The 22,022-nt window shown below is 37.1% G+C and overlaps 1 protein-coding gene across 1 annotated transcript in view; it reads left to right on the forward strand.

The window, feature by feature from the left end:
- Window positions 1-22,022, forward strand: part of TOPAZ1 (testis and ovary specific TOPAZ 1) — a 63,099-nt gene that overhangs the window by 26,540 nt on the left and 14,537 nt on the right. Inside the window, 9 exon segments of the mRNA XM_042235916.2 lie at window positions 675-800; window positions 3,331-3,394; window positions 9,688-9,839; window positions 10,043-10,135; window positions 12,516-12,631; window positions 15,933-15,999; window positions 17,131-17,305; window positions 18,049-18,149; window positions 21,227-21,392. Coding sequence (XP_042091850.1) covers window positions 675-800; window positions 3,331-3,394; window positions 9,688-9,839; window positions 10,043-10,135; window positions 12,516-12,631; window positions 15,933-15,999; window positions 17,131-17,305; window positions 18,049-18,149; window positions 21,227-21,392 — 1,060 coding nt within the window.

Below are 22,022 nucleotides of genomic sequence, written 5' to 3' on the forward strand. Positions count from 1 at the left end.
TTTCTGGTTTTATTTCCTTATTATCATTTAAGCAGTTCTGGACATTTTATTGATTTTAGTGAAAAGGGACAGAAAATGAGTAGCAATTTAGAGGATGTTCACAAACAATATAAGATGTTTAAGGCTGGGGGAGCGAGGGAGGGATGGAATATCCAAAACAGAAAATAATAGGATGAATAGTTTTCTATGGTGAAGGAGAAAGCTATTAATAAAAAGCAGTTGATAGGAAAAGCTTATTGTAAATAACTTTCACTCATTACCTTTTTTCTGTTAATTAGAGAAGCTAAGGAAATTTTCAATTCTAACAAATGCATCTGAAATAAGCATATATAAAAGTAGAAGTAACTTTTTATAAAGCTAAAAAGGGCAGGCACATGACAAGGAGGGAAAGTAGAAACATTTAAAGCCATGTGCAGTGAAACAATAGTAACTGGTGGATTATAAGTTTTATACTAAATGAAATCGCAGAAATTCAGACAAATAACTTTAATTGATTGTATCATAATTTTTTAATATAAATTGTTTGGAGTTATTTTTTAATCAAGTTAGCAAACAATTTATCTTGATACTTTTTTTGGACACATACTATTTCTGATTGTTTCAAATGCTTTCTCACTTGATTGCAGTAAGTGTTTTACAATTAATACAGAAAGGGAATTTGCCTAATTTTCTAGGTGTTCCAGAAGCCACTAGGGTTGATAATACCCCACAGATACTGCAAATTTCATTTTAATACGATACGTGGCTGTGAGCGATCACAGTGCAAGTTTGCTCATGTGCCTGAGCAAGGGGATGAAAAGGTAAAATGTGTTAAGTCTTTGAAGTAGAGATTGTTTTAATAACCATTTCAGTCATATGGTTTTAATTCAGATTTGCATCAAATCCTAATATAAGAGCTTTGCCTGATTTTGAGCTTTATATACATGAAATCATATACTCTGTATGCTTTTGTTTCTAGCTTCTTTTGCTCAACATGTTTGAGATTCAACTGTATTTTTTACTTAATTGTAGGTGTTTCTTTCTCATTACTATATAATGTTGACTATTCCATTGTAGAGTATAGAAAAAATTATTTTGTTGATAAATACTACTTTTGATGGATGGCTTCTAAATTTGGTAAATACAGTAGTAATGCCATCAGTGTTGTGCATGTCTTTTGGTGAACATATATAGCCATTCTTATGGGTTATACTTGAAACTGGAATTATTGTGTCAAAGGGTTTGCATATGTTCAACTTTAGTTAGACACTGCCAGATAAATTTCCAAAGTGGTTTAACAAATTACATTTTTAATTTGGTCTGAGAGTTCTAGGTGCTTTACATTTTCATCAGCTCTTGGTGTTATCAGCCATTTTAAGCCATTCTAGTGGGTGGGCAGTGATGCTTTCCCTCATGATTGATGAAGTTGAGCATCTTTCTGAATGTTTGTTAGGTATTTGAATATCCCCTTCCTGTAAGTATCTAAATATTTCATCTGTATTCTAGAGGATGTCTTTTTCTTATCCATCTCAAAAATTCTTTATATTTTTAAATTTTTAAAATTTTTTTAATACTTTAAAATTTTTTTTAATTTTAAAATTTAAATTTTAAAAAATTTCTAAATTCTAGATACAAACTCTTTGTTGAATATGTGTATTGCAAGTAATTTTTTCTACTTTGCAAGTTGCCTTTTCACACTTTTAGTTTTTAAATTTTTATTGGAATATAGTTGATTTGCAATATTGTGTTAGTTTCAGGTATACAGCAAAGTAAATAATATATATTTATAACCACTCTTTTTTTAGATTCTATTCACATATAGGTCATTACAGAGTACTGAGTAGAGTTCCCTGTGCTATACAGGAGGTCCTTGTTAGTTAGTGAATATATGTCAATCCCAATCTCCTCCCCTTCCTGTTTTGTAAATAAATTCACTTATACCATTTTTTCAGATTCCACATACCGGCGATATGATTTGTCATTCTGTGTCTGAATTACTTCACTTAGTATGATCGTTATCTCTAGTGAATACCTCCTGCTGCAGATGACATTATTCCATCCTTTTATGGCTGTGTAATATTCCATTATATATGTGTACCACATCTTCTTTATCCAGTCCTCTATCAGTGGACATTTAGGTTGTTTCCATGTCTTAGCTCTTGTAAATAAAGCTGCAGTGAATGTTGGGATTCATGTATCTTTTAGAGTGATGGTTTTCTCTAGATATATGTCCAGGAGTGGGTTGCTGGAGCATCTGGTAGTTCTGGGTTTAGTTTTTTAAGGAACCTCCATATTTTTCTCCATAATGATTGTACCAATTTACATTCCCACCAACAAGCCATTTTACCCTTTTAGAAGGTGTCTTTTGGTAAATAAAATTATTAATCTTTATATAGTCCAGTCTTATCCTTTTTATTTTTTTTTTCCTTTTATGGTATTGACTTTTTACATCAGTTAATTCAGTCACTCAGTCATGTCTGACTCTTTGTGACCCCGAGAACCACAGCACACCAAACTTCCCCATCCATCACCAACTCCTGGAGCTTGCTCAAACTCAAGACTTTTTACACACTACTGAAAAAAAATTTTCTAAGATTGTGAAGGGGCTTCCCTGGTGGCTCAGTAGTGAAGAATCTGCCTGCAATGCAGGAGACACAGGTTCTGCCCCTGGGTTGGGAAGATCCCTGGAAAAGGAAGTGGTAACCCACTCCAGTATTCTTGCTTGGGAATCCAGTGGACACGAGCCTGGAAGGCTACAGTTCATGGGGTCACAAAAGAGTCAGACACAACTTAACAAATAAACAACAACATGATCATGAAGATGGTCTTTTATGTTTTTCCTTTAAAAAATTTGTCTTATCTTTCACATTTAGAAATCTAAGCTATCTAGAATTAATTTTTGTTTAGGATGTGTGAAGAAGGTCTAGATACATATTTTTTCCCATGTGGATCTCCAGGTGACCCAACACCATCCTTTCCCCCACTGTGTTACAGGATCACTGTGTCATAAATCTGCTAATTGTGTATGAGTGAGTCTCTTTATAGGATCTAGTTTCTAATCATTGGTCCATGTGTTTTTCCGTATACCAGTAAAAGAATCCCTTCCTTCTCCAATTGATTGCTAATCTTGACTTTGTTTCCTTGACTCTTTCTCTGAACAGCTTCTCTGAATAAGGTTTTGTAATAAATTCAGTATGCATTTCCCATCTTAGTTAACCTAACATCAGCTTCTTTATTCCATTGCCTTAAATTGACTTAAAAAAATAGAATAAGCAAAAAGATAGGACTGAAATTTGTATAGTTTTTGTGAAATATGAAAAGGTAATTTTACATTTTTCATGACTTCTACAGGTTTGTATGGATGTGTTTAAGAAATATATAAGTATCAGTGAGCTGTGTTTGCTACAACGTGCAGGTATGAGATAGTAGAATGATTACTATAAAATCATTAATGCAAGTGTTTCAAACAATGTCCTTTTGTCCTCATGGTTTAAAAGTAAATTTAATACTTTTGAGTATGAAAACTGAGTATCTTAGATTAGTTCTGTTGATCTTAGAAAGGATTAATACTAAGTGTGGCATTTTGGTTAATAAATTTTAATCCATGTAACGTTGTAATTCACTTACATACTAATATTTTCATGATGTAGAAATTTTATTTACAGGTATAAGACAGAAAAAAGGATGTCGTTAATTAGCTTGAAATCTTTCTGAAGGGATCTGTCAGAAACTGGATCTTCCCTACATCTTCATCCTTTTACTCATGTCCCTTGTAGCTGAGGAGAAGGAAATGACAACCCACTCTAGTATTCTTGCCTAGAGAATCCTGTGGACAGAGAGCCTGGTGGGCTGCTGTTCATAGGGTTGCACAGAGTCAGACATGACTGAAGTGACTTAGCATGCATGCATGCATTGGAGAAGGAAATGGCAACCCACTCCAGTATTCTTGCCTGGAGAATCCCAGGGACGGAGAATCCCAGGGACAGAGAAACCTGGTGGGCTGCTGTCTGTGGGGTCGCACAGAGTCAGACATGACTGAAGTGACTTAGCAGCAGCAGCAGCTTATAGCTGATGCATATCAATCATTCTGTGCAGTTCCCTAAACAGGGCAAAATGAAAGTTGCTCAGTTGTGTCTGACTCTTTGTGACCCCATGGATTGTACAGTCCGTGGAATTTCTCCAGTCCAGAATACTGGAGTGGGTAGCCTTCCCTTCTCCAGGGGATTTTCCCAACCCAGGGATCGAACCCAGGTCTTCCACATTGCAGGTGGATTCTTTACCAGCTGAGCTACAAGGTAAGGCCAAGAATACTGGAGTAGGTAGCCTATGCCTTCTCCAGCAGATCTTCCCTGCCCAGGAATCGAACCAGGGTCTCCTGCATTGCAGACAGATTCTTTACCAGCTGAGCTATCAGGGAAGCTTTCCTGGTAGCTCAAATGGTAAACAGGCCAAGCTCTGCTATAATAGAAAAGGCACTGCTCTTCTGCCCAGGATGCCTTTCTTTTATCCCACTTCCCCATAGCAAAGACCTATTCATCTTTCAAAGCCTAGTCATAGAAAATAGGATTATCTCCTCCATTACACCCTTATCTGACTCCACAGCCTCATCCCATTCTCTGCTCCCATCTCCCCCTACTAATTGTGAGACCCAAAAGGAAGGGACCAAGCTTTAATATTTGTCAAGTTGACAAGTTCACAAGGGGGAAGTACTGAGAAAGTGGGACTCCCCATTACCCTATTTAACCATAGGTTCATTTTTATCTGTTTGATATTTGAATTTCCACATAAAATCCTGTTGCCAGAAGTTGTCTGATTAAAACCATTGTGTAAAACTACTGCTGCTTGGCATATACCAGAAGGAACTCTTCACTGTTGAGTTGTACCAAACATTTAAAGACCTAATATCAATTCTCAGACTTTTCCCAGAAATTGAAGAGGAGGGAACACATTGATATAAAATTCCTCAACAAAAACTTGCAACCTGAATTGGAAGGATCAGACCATAACCAAGTGAAATTTGTTCTTAGAGTACAGTGTAGTTCAACTAACAAAAATCAATCCAAGTAACCACATTAACAGAATGAGTGGAAAAAAACACATGATCATCTCAGTTGATGCAGAAAAAGCATTTGACAAAATTCAGTACCCTTTCATTGATTAAAAAAAAGAAACACTCAAGAGACAAGGAATAAAAGGAAACTACCTCAACATTTAAAAAGCCACATCTGAAAAATGTCACAGTAAACACCATCAGTCAGTTGAGTTGAGTTCAGTTCAGTTCAATAGCTCAGTTGTGTCCGACTCTTTGCGACCCCATGAAAGGCAGCACGCCAGGCCTCCCTGTCCATCACCAACTCCCGGAGTTCACTCAAACTCATGTCCATCGAGTCGGTGATGCCATCCAGCCATCTCATCCTGTGTCATCCCCTTCTCCTCCTGCCCCCAACCCCTCCCAGCATCAGTCTTTTCCAATGAGTCAACTCTTCACATGAGGTGGCCAAAGTATTGGAGTTTCGGCTTCAACATCAGTCCTTCCAATGAACACCCAGGACTGATCTTTAGAATGGACTGGTAGTGTCTCCTTGCAGTCCAAGGGATTCTCAAGAGTCTTCTCCAACACCACAGTTCAAAAGTATCAATTCTTCAGCGCTCAGCTTTCTTCACAGTCCAACTCTCAAATCCATACACCACCTCTGGAAAAACCATAGCCTTGACTAGACAGACCTTTGTTGACAAAGTAATGTCTCTGCTTTTGAATATGCTATCTAGGTTGGTCATAAGTTTTCTTCCAAGGAGTAAGTATCTTTTAATTTCATGGCTGCAGTCACCATCTGCAGTGATTTTGGAGCCCCCAAAAATAAAGTCTGACACCGTTTCCACTGTTTCCCCATCCATTTGCCATGAAGGGATGGGACCAGATGCCATGATCTTCGTTTTCTGAGTGTTGAGCTTTAAGCCAACTTTTTCACTCTCCTCTTTCACTTTCATCAAGAGGCTTTTAGTTCCTCTTCACTTTCTGCCATAAGGGTAGTGTCATCTGCATATCTGAAGTCTTTGATATTTCTCCCGGCAATCTTGATTCCAGCTTATGCTTCTTCCAGCCCAGCGTTTCACATGATGTGCTCTGCATAGAAATTAAATAAGCAGGGTGACAATATACAGCCTTGACGTACTCCTTTTCCTATTTGAAACCAGTCTGTTGTTCCATGTCCAGTTCTAACTGTTGCTTCCTGACCTGCATATAGGTTTCTCAAGAGGCAGGTCAGGTGGTCTGGTATTCCCATCTCTTTCAGAATTTTCCACAGCTTATTGTGATCCACACCATCAAAGGCTTTGGCATAGTCAATAAAGCAGAAATAGATGTTTTTCTGGAACTCTCTTGCATTTTCCATGATCCAGCGGATGTTGGCAATTTGATCTCTGGTTCCTCTGCCTTTTCTGAAACCAGCTTGAACATCTGGAAGTTCACGGTTCATGTATTGCTGAAGCCTGGCTTGGAGAATTTTGAGCATTACTTTACCATACTCAGTGGCAAAAAACTGAAAGCTTTTCCCCTAAGATTAGGAACAAGGCAAGGATGCCTGCTTTCACCACTTCAGTTCAACACAGATGGAAGTTCTCGCCAGAGCAATGAGACAAGGCATCCATTTCAGAAAGGAAGAAGTCAGTGACCTATGTGCAGATGATATGACCTTATATATAGAAAATACTTAAAATTCTGAGGGGAGAAAAGCTGTTAGGGTTAATAAGTGACCAAGTCAACATGCAAAAATGATTTGCATTTCTATATACTGAAATTGAGCACCCTGGAAAGGGAATTACAAAAACAATTCCATTTACAATAACTTGAAAGAATAAAATACTTAAAAACTAATTTAACCAAGAAAGTGAAAGACTTGTACAATGAAATCTACACAACATTGCTGAAAGAGAAATTAAAGACACACATCCCATGTTCACAGATTGGAAGACTCTGTAATATTAAAATGTCATTACTAAGATCATGGCATCCGATCCCATCACTTTATGGCATATAGATGGGGAAACTGTAGAAACACTGACAGACTGTATTTTCTTGGGTTCCAAAATCACTGCAGATGGTTGACTGCAGCCATGAAATTAAAAGACGCTTGCTCCATGGAAGAAAAACTATGACAAAACCTAGACACCGTATTGAAAAGCAGAAACATTGCTTTGCCAGCAAAGGTCTGTATAGTCAAAGCTACGGTTTTTCCAGTAGTCATGTTTGGATGTGAGAGTTGGACCATGAAGAAGGCTGAATGTCAAAGAATTGATGCTTTTGAACTGTGGTGTTGGAGAAGACTCCTGAAAGTCCCTTGGACTGCAAGGAGATCAAAGCAGTCAGTCCTAAAGGAAATCAACCCGGAATATACAGTGACAGGACTGATGTTGAAGCTGAAAGTCCAGTCCTTTGGCCACCTGATGCTAAGAGCCAACTCATTGGAAAAGACCTTGATGCTGGGAAAAGTAGAAGGCAGGAACAGAAGGGGATGACACAGGATGAGATTGTTGGATGGCATCACCAATGCAGTGGACGTGAGTTTGAGCAAACTCCAGGAAGAAGTGAAGGACAGGGAAGCCTGGCGTGCTGCATCCATGGGTTCGCAAAGAGTCAGACACAACTGAGCAGCTGAACAACAACAACCCGTGTCAGATTGGGAGACTCAGTATTATTAGAATGTCATTACTTCCCAAGAGATCTGCAGATTCAATGCAATCTCTATCAAAATGCCAGTAACTCAGCAGAAATAGAAAAACCCATCCTAAAACTCATGTGGTATCTCAAGAAGTCTTGAAATAATCTTGAAAAAACTGGAGGACTCATACTTCCTAACTTGAAAACACTCCAGAGCTATAGTAACCAAAAGTGTGGTGCTAGCATAAAGGCAGACATACAAATCAATGGAATAGAATAGAGAGCCTGGACATACACCCTCACATATATGATCAAATGGTTTTTGAAAAGGATGCTAGACCATTCACCAGCAATAGTTAGATAGCTTTTTTCCGCAAATAATGCTGGGAAAACTAAATATCCACAATTCAAAACAGTAAAATTGAACCCTTAACTAACACTGTATACAAAAGTTAGTTCAAAATGAATTGAAGACCTTAATGTAAGACCTACAACAATAAAACTCTGAGGAGAAAGCATGAGGACAAAAACATCACAACGTTGGATCTGGCAATGATTTCTTGGATATGACACCAAAGACAGAGGCAACAAAGAAAAAATAGATAAATTGAACGTCATGAAAATTCAAAAATTTTGTGCATTAAGAGACAGTATCAGCAAGATGAAACTGCAACCCACAGAATCGGAGAAAATATTTGTAAATCATATATCTGATAAAAGAATAGTATCCAGAATATATGGAGAACCCTTAAACTGAACAACAACAAAACCTGATTCAAAAATAGGCAAAGTATTTGAAGAGACATTTCTCCAAAGAAGATACACAAATGGCCAATAAGCATTTAAAATGATGCTCAACATCACTAGACCTAAGGGAAATGTATATCAAAACTACATTGAGATACCACCTCACACCCATTAGAATGACTGCTATCAAAAAAAGAAAAAAGTATTAGGATGTGGAGAAATTAAAGCCCTCATGCAGTATGGGAAGGAATGTAAAATTGTACAGTACTGCAGAAAAACAGTATGACAGTTGCCCAGAAAATTAAAAATAGAATTACCATATATCCAGCAATTCTTCTCCTGATATATACATGAAAGAATTGACAACAGGGTCTTGAAAGATACTTGCACACCCATATTTATAGCAGCGTTATTCACAGTAGCTAAAATGTGAGGCAGTGCAAGAGTCCATTAAGAAATGACTTTTCAGAGCTTCCCTGATGGCCCAGTGGTAAAGAATCCACTTGCCAATGCAGGAGACACAGGTTGGATCCGTGGTCTGGGAAGATCCCACACGCCGCAGAGTAGCTAAGCGCACGAGCCAAACTATTGAGTCTGTGCTCTAGAGCCCAGGCACTGCAGCTTCTGAGCCCATGTCTCACAACTGCTGAAGCCTCGGTACCTAGAACCCGTGCTCCACAATAAGAGACGCCACTGCAGTGAGAAGCCCACGCACCACAACTAGACAGTAACCTCCACCTGCCGTAACTAGAGAAAAGCCTGTGCAGCAACAAAGACCCAGCCCCAGCACAGCCAAGATACATAATTTATCAAAAATAAGTTTTAAATGCTTTTTCAGTCGAAATTAATCAGTGGCATAATTTTTAGGAGAATGTTCATATCATAAACTAGAATAAAGATATCCCCAGGGTCAGCATGTTGATGGGGCTAAAACAGAAAGAAGGGGTATATGTCAAAATAGTCTGCTTCCACTCTTAAACAGGCCACTGTCTGAAGTCCTCCTGAGAGTATGGCTCCCTCAGAGTTCATATTGAAACCATGATGTATGAGGCAATTTGGTCCTATTTTTTGTGGATAGCACCTCAGTTAGATCCAAATGTAGTACCTAACATCCTGGTTGACATGTTGTTGCCATTTAACTTTTGCTTTAATGTATTTTCATCAAATATTCCTGATACTGGAAGTGTATCTTTTAAGAAATTGAGTTAATGCTACTTGATCTTTATAGAAAAATTGTCTGACTTAGGAAAGATGAATATCTTAAAAGTAGCAAATGACTTTACTATGTATTTCATCATTTTCAGCAAACATGTTTATGGAGTACTACAGAAAGTTTCTTCCAGGTATACACTTTGATTTACAAGTATTAAATGACCTTCTAAATTCTTTACTCAAACACTGTTTATTGAAAGAAGTATTTCAGATCATGAACCTCTGCATAATGATTAAGATGCTGGTAAGTAACCTGAAAATAATTTTTTCTAATATTTTAAGTTAGTTTCTCTGATACATTTCTTATATGTATAATTTAACAGTTGTATTTGTTTGTTAAATATTTCCTAGAGAACACTTGTGTTTTTCAGCATAAACAAATTTGAGAAACTTTAAGTATACTAAAATAAGACATGAAAATGAGTGTAATTTTTTTGTTTTATCCAGCCCGCTCTGAAAATATTACTAAAAATATTTGAGTATGTGGCAACTATGAAATTAAGGAATGCTGTACCTGCTTTAATTGATATGTTTTGCAAGGTATGATTTTTTGTTTTATACATTTTATTCTCTAATAGTGAATAACCAAGAAAATAGTGATTTCTGCTTACTCTTAAATTGCCTTTTATTCACATTTTTTATACCAAAGAATTATATTTTCAGAAATGTTCTTTTTCTCCTGAAGTAGGATTTATAAACAGACTCCAGTGACTAACAGGCCTTGCCCTTAATTGAAGAGTTCTAAGCATGCCAGGTGACTTCTTACAAATTCATGAACCATCTTCATCTCTACTTCTTAAGAATGATTGAAGAAAATTTTCTTTTTCAAAAAGATTTGAGGTCATATATAACAAAAATAAATACATAAATCAGTGTATAAATAGGACAGTGTTAGCAAACAAGGCAGAGAAGGCGATGGCACCCCACTCCAGTACTCTTGCCTGGAGAGTCCCATGGACGGAGGAGCCTGGTGGGCTGCAGTCCATGGGGTCGCAAAGAGTCGGACACAACTGAGCAACTTTACTTTCACTTTTCACTTTCATGCATTGGAGAAGTAAATGGCAACCCACTCCAGTGTTCTTGCCTGGGGAATCCCAGGGACGGGGGAGCCTGGTGGGCTGCCGTCTGTGGGGTCGCACAGAGTCGGATATGACTGAAGCGACTTAGCTGCAGCAGCAGCAGCAGCAGCAAACAAGGTAGACGGATAAGAATATGGTGGTGGTGGTTGTTTAGTCACTAAGTCATGTCCAGCTCTTTGTGACTCCATGGACTATAGCCTACCAGGCTCCTCTGTCCATGGAATTCTCCAGGTAAGAATATTGGAGAGGGTGGCCATTTCCTGCTTCAGGGGGTCCTGAAGACACAGGAATCAAACCCACATCTCCTATGTTGCAAGAGGATTTTTTACCACTGAGCCACCAGGGAAGCCAAATAATATGGTGGCAAGCAGTTAACTTTATATTTGGCATATATCAGAAAGAAAAAGATTTTTACATTTTTTAAAGTATATTAAAATTTTTATAGTTGTTGAATATTTCTTAGTATTTGGTACTACTCAGCGTTTCATTTCAGAGTAGGCCTATAGCAGGAAAACACCCCACTTCCCGCCCATTCTCTTTAGGAAGCAGCTTTGGAACCATTTTAGCAGATGAACAAATATTTCAGTGAATACCTCTAGTTTCACATTACAAAACTTGACAAAATTACTTGCCTGGAAATTTTCTGAATCAGGAATTGCTCAAACTTCCAGTTGCATAAGAATTGAGTAACAGGGATGAAGTGTATGGCATGGTATAGTTAGTAATAATGTGATATCTTTGTATGGTGACAGATGATAACTAAACTTATCATGGTTATCATTTTATAATGTATAGAAATGTCAAATCACCATGTTGTGCACCAGTAACTAACATGGTTTTATAGGTTAATTATACTTCAAAAAACAAACTTGCAGAAAAGGAAATAAGATTTCTGGCTACCAGAAGTAGATGGTAAGGAAATTGGATGAAGATGGTAAAAGGTACAAACTTCCAGTTATAAAAGAAATAAGAACTGTGTGTGTGTCACTCAGTCGTGTCTGACCCTTTGTGACCCCATGGACTCTAGCCCACTTGGTTCCTCTGTCCATGGAATTCTCAAGGCACAAATTTTGGAGAGGGTTGCCATTCCCTTCTCCAGGGGAACTTCCCAACCCAAGGGATCAGAGTGGGCTCTCCTGCATGGCAAGGAGATTCTTTACTGACTGAGCCACCAATAATTAACACTGCTATATGTTATATATGAAAGCTGGTAAGAGAATAAATCCTAAGAGTTTTCAACACAAGGAAAAAATTTTCTCTTTCTTTTTTATTTTGTGTATATATGAGATGATAGATGTTCACTAAAATTATTGTAATCTTTTCATGATATATGTAAGTCAGATCATTATGCTGTATACCTTAAACTTACACAGTTGCTGTATGTCAGTTATTGATATAGCTCAGTAAAATTGAAGATAGATAAATTTTTTTTTAAAAAAGAAATGACTGATCACCTAGAGTCATTGTAGAAAACCTCAACTTGATATATCTCAGGAATTTTATCATCGGGTATACAGTATAACCACAGTGCTATACTTACTAAAAGACAGAATTAGTACCAAGCAAGAAGTTCAATTGATACAGTAGTTGACATAACTTGAAGAAAAGGACTAATGTTCAAGTTTAAACTCAGAAGTATTATTTTCATTTTTGCTTTAAATTCTTGATGTAAGGTATCTTATGGTGGTTCTCAAATATTTTAAGAAAAATATGCTTCAGATTTTTTAATGAATTTTAATTCTGTCTCCATGTTTCACTTCTTCCATCAGCCTCTTAGTTTTTCCCAAACATATTGGTTTCACATTTTTAAAAGAATGACTACTCTTTACCCTCTTCCACAGCTCGTTGAAGCTGGGATGGTACTTGACCTAGAACACTTTAACTATATTGTTAAGCTTTTATACCAAGTACAGGCTTCCAAGCAAGAAATAACTGCAGTTCTGGAAATGAAATCCAGGTAAGAAAATCATTATAATTAGGACTAAAATATATGTATTTTGGTGGGGACTTGAAAAGGATGAAGACAAAGTACTTATCATTCTTCATATGCCCACCAAAAGCCCTTCTCCCTCTTGGCTGTGGCCTGGTCACATTGTCATCATCTGTCTCTAGCTAGCCCTCCTGGCCAGCCTCACCAAATCTTTTTCATCACCTGATTTCGTCTTGCTACCTGGCAGATCAAATGTAAAGACTCTCTTGCTCTGTTTCACAACTTACTTAATTCTACTTAATGCACTCTCTTACATGTATTCAAATTACTTTAATCCTTCTTTCTCTTTCACTCACTTCTTGTCATGTTAACTAGATAAAATATTTTAAGGTCTCTCCTTCATTCTTTCTCTGACTTGTTTGCTTTCTCTGTTTAGCTTATGAGCCTCAGAAGGCCCTAAAAAAAAAAACAGCCTATAATAATTACAAGAGTAGTACCATAACATACCTGTATTGAGAAAAAGGAAAGCCATGACTTTGTACTGTCATGTACATAGAGAAAAGTATGCAAATTTTAGGTGTTTAAATGAACCATAACTTTTTAACAAAGGCAGGTTTGATAAAGTGCAAATGATGCCAACCAGAAAACTCCTTGAGAAAGCCCAGAAGGTTCCTTCAGAGGCACTTCCACATTTATTTAATTTCTCATGATCCTCTAATACAGAAGTTTCCACACTAGTATCCAGAGGCCAAAAGAAATACATTAACAGTAGCATTTATTAAGAGGTTAGATCCAAACAAATTAATAGTAGTTTGACAGTGTCTGACAGATGTTGTGAAAATATTAAAATTACCTGAGGAGCCCCTGTGAATTTGCTCTAGTGCCGTTTTATTAGTATTTTTCCCCAATACCCATTCAGTGTGATTATTCATTTATAGAGCATTTAGATTTATCTGTTACTGTTTGTATTATATTTTCAGTTATCCCACATCGTAGTCTGTTTGATTTGGGAAAGTATGTGAAATACGACTGTTGGTTGTAACCATCAGTATAAACAGATGCAATGAGAAATGTTGCTCCCCCTTACTCCTACTCTACCATTTCTGTTTCCTCCTCCTTTTCACCCCTTTTCCACCTACATACTAGAGGTAACCAATCTTTCAGTTTGGGGAGTTATCCTCTTATAATGAGCAGATATTTATATATTTTCTTATACCAACTTCTTTGTTACACACAGTGTAGCATATAATGAATTTCAAATTTGCTCTTTTCAAATTTGCTTTTTTCACTCAAACAGTATATCCTGGAGATCAGTTTGGAGAGAAATTTGTCATTTTTTAATAAAGGCAAAGTACTCCATTGTTTGAATGTACTTCAGGTTATTCAGTCAATGTGTGGGTATTTAAGTTGTCCCCAATATTTTGCATTTTAAAACAATGCTACTAATCTTGGATTGGAATTAATATTGTTGAAAGTAATATTATTGGAATTAATATTGTTAAAATAGCCATACTACCCAAAGCAATCTAGATTTAATGCATTCCCAATCAAATTAACTATGACACTTTTCACAGAACTAGAACAAATAATCCTAAAATTTATATAGAATCACAAAAGAATCTTCAGCAAAGGAGTCAAGAAAATTCAATGGAGAAAAGACAGTCTCTTCAGCATGTGGTATTGGGAAAGTTGGACAGCTTCATGTTACTCAGTGAAGTTAGAACATTACCTCACAAAATGTACAAAAATAAACTCAAAATGATTCAAAGACCTAAGTATAAGACATGACACTGTAAAAATCCTGGAAGAGAACATAGGCAAAACATTTTCTGACGTAAAATGTAGCAATATTTTCTTAGACCAGTCTCTCAAGGCAAAAGAAATAAAAGCAAAAATAAACAAATGAGACCTAATCAAACTTAAAAACTTTTGTACAACAAAGGAAACCATGAACAAAATGAAAGACAACTTACAGACTGGGGGAAAATATTTGTAGAATGAGGAATCCAACAAGGGCTTAATTTCCAAAATATATAAACAGGTCATACAACTCAATGTCAAAAAAACACCAAAAAAAACCCCCCCCACACTGTCAATGAATGACAGAAGACATAATTAGCCATTTCTCCAAAGAAGACATATAGATGGCCCACATGAAAAGATGTCCAGCATTGCTGATTATCAGAGAAATGCAAATCTGCAGTGAAGTACCACCTCACACCAGTCGCAGTGGCCATCATCAGAAAGTCTATAGACAATAAATGCTAGAGAGGGTGTGAAGGGCAGGGTGCCCCCCTACGCTGTTGGAGAGAACGGAAATTGTTGCAGCCACTGTGGAGTACAGTATAGAGATTCCTTAAGAAGCCAAAAACAGAGTTGCCATATGATCCAGCAGTCCCATCCCTGTGCATTAATCCAGAAAAGATGAAACCTCTAATTTGAAAAGATATGTGCACAGTGTTCATAGCAACACCGTTTATCATAGCCAAGACAGCGGAAACAACCTAAATGACCAGCAGCAGAATGGATAAAAATTAGCAACTTGTCCTTCCTTTTTAATGCTCTGGAATAATTTATGAAACATTGGGACTAATCACCAAAATTGACCCCCTAGTCAGCTCTTCTACAGTATTATTAGTTTATTGGCACCCTGCTCTTTGCACCTTTTCTTCTCCTCTTCCCAGTTGCCAAAGCATACTACTTCCATTTTTTTTTTCCTGTCGCTGAAGCTATCCATGCATTTCACATGTGTTCAAATCATACAAACTTCTAAATTCCTTCTGTGTGGTTTATGTTCTCATCTACCCACTTTTTTCACTTAGCACTTTCGAATTTTGTGTGGACTTTGTAATGGTAATTTTTAGTCACTGTTAGGTCCTTCTGCTAGTTTCCTTCTGTGGTTCTCCCCTACAGATACTTTTTTTTGCTTGCTTTCGTTTGTTGTGGTTAGTGTTTGCTTGCCTCCTGTACTTCTGGAGCAATGAGGGTGGAGTAAGAGCAGCAGAGAGCAAGTGCTAGGATTTGTTTTGCATTCCTTTTTTCGTCTTTGTATTCACAATTATTTTGAAGCTTTGACATTCTCTGTCTTCAAGTTGGGATGAAAGTATGGTTTCATATGAAATTGTTTTTCCTTCTCATTGCCTGTGGTTCAGGAGGAAATAGTTTAAGTAAGGTAACTGTGCAATTACCATTTTATTCAGCACTAAAGAATTTTTATAGCATATTACTCTCTCTTTCTCCAGTCTTTTAGGTATAAGTTAACAAGTGAATTAGGAGCAATATTGACTTTGGGGGAGTGAACGTAGTTAACCCTTTTCTGTTGTTAAAGGTTACGCATGAGGCAATTTAAAAAGAACTGGAAATGTGACTTGGAGGCAGCCTTGAATGAAATAGAGGTACATGCTTATCTTTTATTTATTTTTTGGGGGGTGGGGGGCGGTTGGCGGCAAGAATACTGGAGTGAGTCGCCATGATGCTTATCTTTTAAACACATAGCTGGGAACTCTGAAAACCAGTAACAACAAAGAAACTATGAATAGTAACCCAATTTTAGAAAAAGGTTTACAAATGCAGCTGTTTCACAGAGAAAAGAAGGAAAAGAAGTTTAATTTTTTACAAGTTAATGCTTTCAACTGCAAACATAATTTCTAGAGTTTGAACTATTCTAAAAATCATTCTAGACATAGTTGTTCAGTTTAAAATTAATGTATGGTAAGCTATAGTAATCTATAGCTTGGCTTTTAATTCTTATAACTAGGTGGACTCCTTCAGTGCATGAGTGAGTTGGCCTTCTGGTCATGATCCATGGGAGAGCATATTAAATGGACAGTATGTGACCTGACGGGGTAAAGCCATGGTCACTGTGTGCTCTCCAAGCATCTAAAGTGAACAAGAAATAGAGGACTTTCAGGATGACTTGACTTTTTGAGATCATTTTTATACGCATTCTAATAATTGTTGATCTAGTCTAAATTAATATTTATGTCCTTCAAACAGTATATTTTGTTGGTATAGAAAACTTTTACTTTAGAATAGAAAATAATAGAACGATAGTAAGTTTACTGAAATTTACTTTGTAGGTCCTTTTGTAGAAGAAATGTAATGCCCAAAATTGTGTGTGGGCCCCAAATCACAAATGGCCAAATAATCGTAAAATGCAACCTGTAACAGTAATAAAATAATGTATTACTGTGGAGACAGCTCAAATCGTGCTGCTAGTCATCTCTTCTCTGAAAAGCTATCTCCACTGTGTATTCCAGGTTTGGGGATGATGTCATTTAGGACATTAGGAACTAAATAATTAAAACAAGTGTACGTTGACATCTAGAACTTATATAGGCTTTGCCATGGTCAGAAAAGCAAATTGTACAGTAACATGTTACTGCTGTTATAACACTTGCCAGCAAGCTTATATAACATTTGCAGAGATCACGTCTTATTAATTTCTGTAATGCCTACACGAGCCTACCCCGTAATATGTTTGCGTAAATAACAGGTTACATTTTTTCTTTTGTTTTTAATAATAGCATTGTAAAGAAAAAGGTGACTGGACCAAATTGGGAAATGTATACCTTAACATAAAAATGAGCTGTGAAAAATTTGCAGATTTCCAGAGGTTTTGTGCTTATATTGCTGAAATACTAACAAAAGACTGTAAAGAAGAGCGACCAGGTGTTCCATTTTGTGAATTTGCTGAAACAGGTAAATGTTGCTGTTTTGGTCAGAGTACTGCATGTTAGGGTGATACAGTGTTCTTTCTTACTGATTGATAGATTAACTGGGACAGTGTTCAAAACATATAAAGCTCCTAGTAGTCTCCATATTGAAGATAAATTAATATTGCAGGTTTTAGATACTATTTCTTCTTTATAAATTTCTCCATTTATTATTAATTTAGATTATAATGATAAAAAAGTGATAAAAGGTCAGTATATCAAATGTTTCATGCTCTTATTTTTCTTTTCATTCAGATTGGTAAAACTATTGCTAGCAAATTATAGCGGAGAATCTGAATTTTGGGATCATTGTTACTATCTTCACTGTTGCAAGTCAATAAAATTAATGTGTTTTTGAAACCTCTGTGTGTGTGTGTGTGTGTGTGTGTGTGTGTGTGTGTGTGTGAGTGAGCCCTTCACTGCTGTATTCTCTATCAGGGTTGGCAAACTCTGTAAAGGAGCAGATAGTAAATATTTTAGGTGTTGTACAGACAGCATATGATCTGTGTCACATAGTTTTCTTTTCAAATAACCCTTTAAAAATAAAAACTGTTCTCAGAAGCTCACAGGCTATACAGAAATGGGCCGTGGGCCAGATTTGGCCCATGGGCTGTAGTTTGCCGACACCTGGTCTTTGTGGTAGTATCACTAATTCCATATTAAATTTGCCTTTTCCACCATTCAAAGTGACTGTTTCATTTTCTTCTGTGTATCTACTTTGTGTTTCAGTTAGCAAAGATCTGCAGAATAGTGAAGTAGATAAAACTTTGCTGGGAAGAATCGGAATCAGTGCTATGTACTTCTATCACAAGCTGTTGCAGTGGTCCAAGGTACTTCACTAAATTTTTGTTTGGGCTTGGTCTGTAGAGTGTTCGTTTTACATATTTGTATAGAATATATGTTAACCTTGAAAGTTAAAATTTTGCTGATTATCACTACAGGGGGCAAATTGAGCCTCAGACAGTAAATGAATTACTAGGTGGTATTTTGGGTTTTCCTGATAGCTCAGTTGGTAAAGCAGAGAAGGCGATGGCACCCCACTCCAGTACTCTTTCCTGGAAAATCCCATGGACAGAGGAGCCTGGTAGGCTGCAGTCCATGGAGTCGCGAAGAGTTGGACACGACTGACTGACTTCACTTTCACTTTTCACTTTCATGCATTGGAGAAGGAAATGGCAACCTGCTCCAGTGTTCTTGCCTGGAGAATCCCAGGAACGGAGGAGCCTGGTGGGCTGCCGTCTATGGGGTCACACAGAGTTGGACACGACTGAAGTGATTTAGCAGCAGCAGCAGCAGTTGGTAAAGAATCCACCTGCAATGCTGGAGACCCCAGTTCAATTCCTGGGTCAGGAAGATCCCCTGGAGAAGGGATAGGCTACCCTCTCCAGTATTCTTGGGCTTCCCTGTGGCTCAGCTGGTAAAAAATCCACCTGCAATGCGAGAGACCTGGGTTCGATCCCTGGGTTGGGAAGATCCCCTGGAGAAGGGAAAGGCTACCCACTCCAGTATTCTGGCCTGGAGAATTCTATGGACTGTATAGTTCATGGGGTCGCAAAGAGTCAGACATGACAGAGCGACTTTCACTTCACTTCACCTAGGTGGTATATTAGAACATGTGGAAAGGAGGTGGCATGAGGCTGACTACTGTGAAGAGTCTCAGTATAGGGAATACTTAAGAAGCTGTGCTAAATATCATTTTTACTTGAAGCACCTGTCAGTTCAGTATATTTTGCCAACTCCTGAGTATTGGTAGTATTACAGTTTTTGAAGACCTCTCTTAAGATGAGCCCAAGATACAATAAGTAGAACTACTTTAAAATAACTTCCTAGGATTCCCTGGAACACTGTTGGTATCTTCATGTCTACCTTTGAGATTTAGCTCATCATAGAAGCGGTATAGCAACTCTAGACCACATTGTACTACCTGAGGTATACTTCCCTGAGGTGCGGGTAGAGTGATAGATTCAATAAAGTGAAGTAAAGGACAGGAAAATCCAAAGTAGGGAGAGAAGTGCTGAGATATGGAGAGTAGGATAGTTGAGAGTGAGGTTGTATTGAATCAATTATTAAAACATAACTTTTATTCCTTCTTTTTTTAAAAAATTCTTATACTGGTTTATTTCTATGTAGTCAAGTGCAGGTGGTTTCCTCCCTCCAGTTCTCTAGTTTTTCCATTTCTCTTCTTTTTTAATTTTTTTTTTATTGAAGGATAATTGCTTTACAGAATTTTGTTGTGTTCTATCAGATCTCAATATGAATCAGCCATAGGCATACATATATCCCCTCCCTTTTGAACCTCCCTCCTATCTCCCGCCCTGCTTCCTTCTTTTTTATAAAGAGGTTGTTTCACAATTGAAATAATATTTAAGGACATTAAATGTGTACATGGTCACTCATATACAACAAAATTCAAAATTTTTTTAAAGAAAAACGTTTTAAAATAATCATTGTACAGAAGATCTCCAGTTTCCAAGCTCTTCAAGAGCACTTATTATCTGATAGACTTGGACTGGACAAAATGTACTTTGTCCCCCTTCTCACAGTCTAGCTTAAGGTCTATCATAGCATTAGTATCTTGGGTATTTAATGCTTGAGAATTTGAGGACTACCTAGTAGGAAAGTTCTTTTTAAAACTCAGACTGATTTTGCTTTAATTTCAGAGTATATTTTAATTTTATCTGGTTGTTTTTATTTAAGATATGAGCGGTTGGTGAATTTGTGCCTATATTTTAATTTTAAATGTTCACTATCTTATTAGAATGAGTATTTTATTTGTTATCTTACTTAGCTGAATTTTTAATGAAATGTAAATGAAAATTTTTAGTAAAGCTTCCTTTATGAACATAAAAGTTGGAATTAAACTTAAGGTATCCCTTGAAAAATGCACTCATTTAATGCAGTCAGATTGAAAGTGCTTTGACATCATAATATGGATCTGACTCAAAATAGTGTATAATATAATATGAAACAAGAGTCTGTAAACTAAAAGCCAGATCTGGCCCACAGCCTGTTTTTATACTGCTGCTGCTGCTGCTGCTGCTGCTGCGTCGCTTCAGTCGTGTCTGACTCTGTGCGACCCCATACACGGCAGCCCACCAGGCTCCCCCATCCCTGGGATTCTCTAGGCAAGAATACTGGAGTGGGTTGCCATTTCGTTCTCCAATGCATGAAAGTGAAAAGTGAAAGTGAAGTCGCTACTCATGAACTAAGAATGTTTCTTACATTTTGAAAGACTTAGAAAATTAAAAATAACCAAAAAGAATATGCAACTGACCAAATGTGACTTGCAAAGCCCAAAGCATTTACTATCTGGCTTTTTATAGAAAAATTTTGCTGACCCTAATAGAAATAATAACACATGGCCAATTTCTAATGTCTACCCTAGAGACAGTCTTTATGTAGACTATGTGAAACTATTAGCCTATTGACTCAGAAAACAATTTTCAGCCGACAATTTTATCCCCTTTTTTTCCCACTATCATTCTTTATCTCAATTTTATATTAAATTATATTCTTTTCATTGACTCTCCCTCCTGGGTCTCAGGGTGATCAGCATAAAGAGCAAGAACATATAATGGGTAGTTTTCCACTTTAAGGCATGAAATCTTTTTGCCAAATGAGGTCTTTAGAAAGGAAGCTCACTGACTGAAACAGATGAAGGGAGATCCACTGAAAAGAGGCCAGTGGTTAATGAGGCAAAGCCCTCCTTGCTCCCCTTCCCTTTCCCTTTTCATGGCTGAGCTGGAAAGGGCTTAAGGAGAGCGTCTTGAAGCAGTTTGATAGCCATCAGTCTCAAATGATTCAAATTGCATAATTACCTTCTATATAATCTTCAGTGACTTTGTATCTCTATAATCTAAATGATTGACAATCAGTGTTCTTTTTTTTTTTTTTTTTTTTACTCTAGGGAAGGAAGGTCTTAGATAAACTATATGAATTAAAAATACATTTTACAAGTTTAAAAGGACTTATAGGGCCTGAGAAGTTAGCACCAAGATGTCAAATTGTGAATATTGCAGCAGAAATTTTTCTAAAAAGTGGAAGCCTAGATGGTGCCATTTGGGTATTAAGGGGTAAGTCCTGATACATACCAGCAGGAAATATTTTGTAAGCTTATTATAAATTCTTGGATTTGTAACTACCTCAAGTTGGTATTAAATGGTGGGTGATAATTTGGCCTAAGCCTGTAGTGTTCATGTGGGTAGGAAAGGTTGTTGAGTAAAATGAAAGAAGAATGTTAACCTAGCTTTAAAGAGAAACTGTATGAAGCTTTGTTGAAAAGTTAGTTGTTACTTTGACCTCAGCACCATAGAAATGCTTTACCTGATTATCTCAGTTAATCTTCATGGAAACCCTATGAGTTTGAAATTATTACAATCCCCATGTTACTGATAAGAAAATCTTGTTAGAAACAATAAGCAGCTTGCCCAAAATGACATAACAAGTAAGATGTGGAGGCCAGATTTAATCCAAGACAGCCCAGCTTCAGAGCCCAAGCTTCAGCTGCTGAGACAGGGAAATCCTGATCGCAATCTGTATAAACCCTATCTTTGCATGTGCCGACAAGCTGGCTCCAAACCAAGACAATAAAGGTTGTTTTCCCTAGTAAGCCAATTCATCTAACAGAAATTCCAATGCAGTTAAGCCAGCAGAAGCAACTAAGGTCAGTTGGGCATGAGGTAAATATAATTTAGAGAGCAAAG

Source organism: Ovis aries, chromosome 19 (genome assembly GCF_016772045.2).
Source record: "Ovis aries strain OAR_USU_Benz2616 breed Rambouillet chromosome 19, ARS-UI_Ramb_v3.0, whole genome shotgun sequence".
Lineage (NCBI taxonomy): Eukaryota > Metazoa > Chordata > Mammalia > Artiodactyla > Bovidae > Ovis > Ovis aries.